Source organism: Aptenodytes forsteri, unplaced genomic scaffold (genome assembly GCF_000699145.1).
Source record: "Aptenodytes forsteri isolate BGI_AS27 unplaced genomic scaffold, ASM69914v1 Scaffold271, whole genome shotgun sequence".
Classification (NCBI taxonomy): Eukaryota; Metazoa; Chordata; class Aves; order Sphenisciformes; family Spheniscidae; genus Aptenodytes; species Aptenodytes forsteri.
In genome coordinates this window covers 517737-519958 of record NW_008794602.1, presented here as the reverse complement: position 1 = coordinate 519958, position 2222 = coordinate 517737, and the positions used below count along the sequence as shown (strand labels likewise).

The 2222-nt window shown below is 69.9% G+C and overlaps 1 protein-coding gene across 1 annotated transcript in view; it reads right to left on the bottom strand.

Moving 5' to 3' along the window:
* Positions 1–2222, bottom strand: part of CPNE7 (copine 7) — a 9259-nt gene that overhangs the window by 4146 nt on the left and 2891 nt on the right. Inside the window, 1 exon segment of the mRNA XM_009273088.1 lies at positions 25–246. Coding sequence (XP_009271363.1) covers positions 25–246 — 222 coding nt within the window.

Here is a 2222-nt window from a genome sequence, read left to right as displayed (position 1 = left end):
GCCGAGGGGTCGGGGAGGGGACACTGCCGCCAGGCGTCCCCGGGGTGGGGGGCGCGGGCTCACCTGCCCCACGGTGCACTCCATGCCCCCCAGGAAGTCATCGTCGTGTGTGCCCACACCGGCGTGCCCGTGGCTGTCGTACACCTCGAACCGCAGCTTCTGCACCTCCTCGAAGTAGTAGTCCACGGTGAAGATCTTGGCGAAGACGGGGTTGAGGTTGCTCTTGATGACCTCGCTGCGGTCCACCTGCATGGCGGGAGCTCGGCTAGGGGGGCAGCGGGGCCAGAGCCCAGCTCCGGGCCGGATCCGGGGCTAGCGGAGCTGCCCAGGACCTCGGGATGCCAGAGCTCGCCCAGAGCCGGGCACGGGGATGCAGGAACCCAGGGGCACGGGGATGTGGGGATGTGGGATGCCGGGCAGCTGCCGTGAAGGACAAGCCCTGCACAAGCATTTACCTGCCCGTGCCGGTTCCCAGGCAAATGGCGTTTGGAGGCAGCCCCGTCTCTGGCTCGGGCAGGGAGGTGTGCCCCCGAGGGCACCAGCCCTGCCAGCCCCCAGGTCCCGGGGGCATCGGTCCCTCAGGGGCTTGGGGCAAACCCCATGGTCAGTTTGAGGGGATGCTCTGGACCACAGTTTGCCACGGCTGCGCTCAAGCAGGACCAATGGGCTGGTGCCCAGGACGACGTTTGGAGGCAGCCCCGTCTCTGGCTCGGGCAGGGAGGTGTGCCCCCGAGGGCACCAGCCCTGCCAGCCCCCAGGTCCCGGGGGCATCGGTCCCTCAGGGGCTTGGGGCAAACCCCATGGTCAGTTTGAGGGGATGCTCTGGACCACAGTTTGCCACGGCTGCGCTCAAGCAGGACCAATGGGCTGGTGCCCAGGACGAGCCCCCGCGCTCCCACCCCGGGCTGGCCAAGGGCGGGAGCCACTGGCCACCGTGGCCCTGGCAGGCGGGTGGGTGCTCAGCGTCTCCCAGCCGTGCTGGCAGCAGGTGCTGAGCAGCTTCCAGGAGCCTCCCCCGCACCCCGTCCCTGCCAGCGTTGACTCAACGGGACGCATCCTGGCCAGGGCACCCTGCCAGCCCACCGGCCCCTGCCCACCGCCTGCCTGGCCCGGCAGCATCTGCTGAGCCCACACCGCTGTGGGGCTGGTGGGGTCACCCCATGCAGCTCCGTGCCCCCTGCCATGGGGCTCCAGGTCCCAGCCACCTCAGCCCCTCCGGTGCCAGCCCCGCCAGCGTGTCCGGGGCTGTTTCAGCCCTCGGACCCAGCAGGCAGCGGCTGAGCCGGCTCCAGCCACCATCCTGGCTGGTCTGGGGGACACGTGCTGGCAGGGACAGGGAGGGGACGCTCACAGAGTCCCTCCGAAAGGCGGCCTAGGAGGGACTGTCTTGCCTTTTGGATCTGGCCCTTGCACGGCACAGCATGGCATGGCACGGCACACCGTGGCACAGTAGGGTACAACTGGCTCGGCACGGCACGGCACGGCACAGCCTGGGGAGCCGCAGCCCGTAGCTGGCACGGGTCCCCTCGCCACCGGCCCTGGCTCCAGCTCCGGCTCTGGCGAGCAGAGTCAATTACACGCAGAGGGATTTAGCGCTAAATCTGCCGGCTGAGCAGCGGTGATTAGCGAGCGCAGAGCTGCCGGCGCCAGCCCAGAGCTAAGCCGTGGAGGAGTGATGGGAAGGAGCCATGCCAGCCCCAGTGCCAGCGCCAGCACCAGCCCCGGCTCGTGTGGGCACCAGGGTCCCACAGGGCAGCGCAGTGAGGGGCACACGGCTGTGGTGCCGGCCCTCACCCCCCTCTGAGCTGCCCCGTGTGTGTGGAGGGGTGGGTGACGCCACCCGGCTGTCCCAGCCTGGGCTGCCCGTCCCGAGCGGTGTGAGACCAGCCCACAAGCCCTGATCCACCCCAGGGGTGGCCAAGGCGTCCCTTGGCTCTGGCCCGGGGCAGCGGAGCCATGCTGGAGCCACGCACCGTGGGCACCCCGTTCCCCAGCCCTGCCGGAGCCTCGGGGGACTCGCTCTGACCAAGGCATCTGCATCGTCCCCACGCGCTGCCGAGTGTCCCACAGTGCCCTGCCCCGTGAGCCCCGTGCTCTGCACCCTGCACCTTGCACCCCGTGCTGTGAGCTCTGCACCTTGTGTCCAGCATCCTCTGTGCGCACCCCACTCTGCACCATCTCCTGCACCCTGCACCCCGTGCAGTGGCTCCTGCCCCATCTCC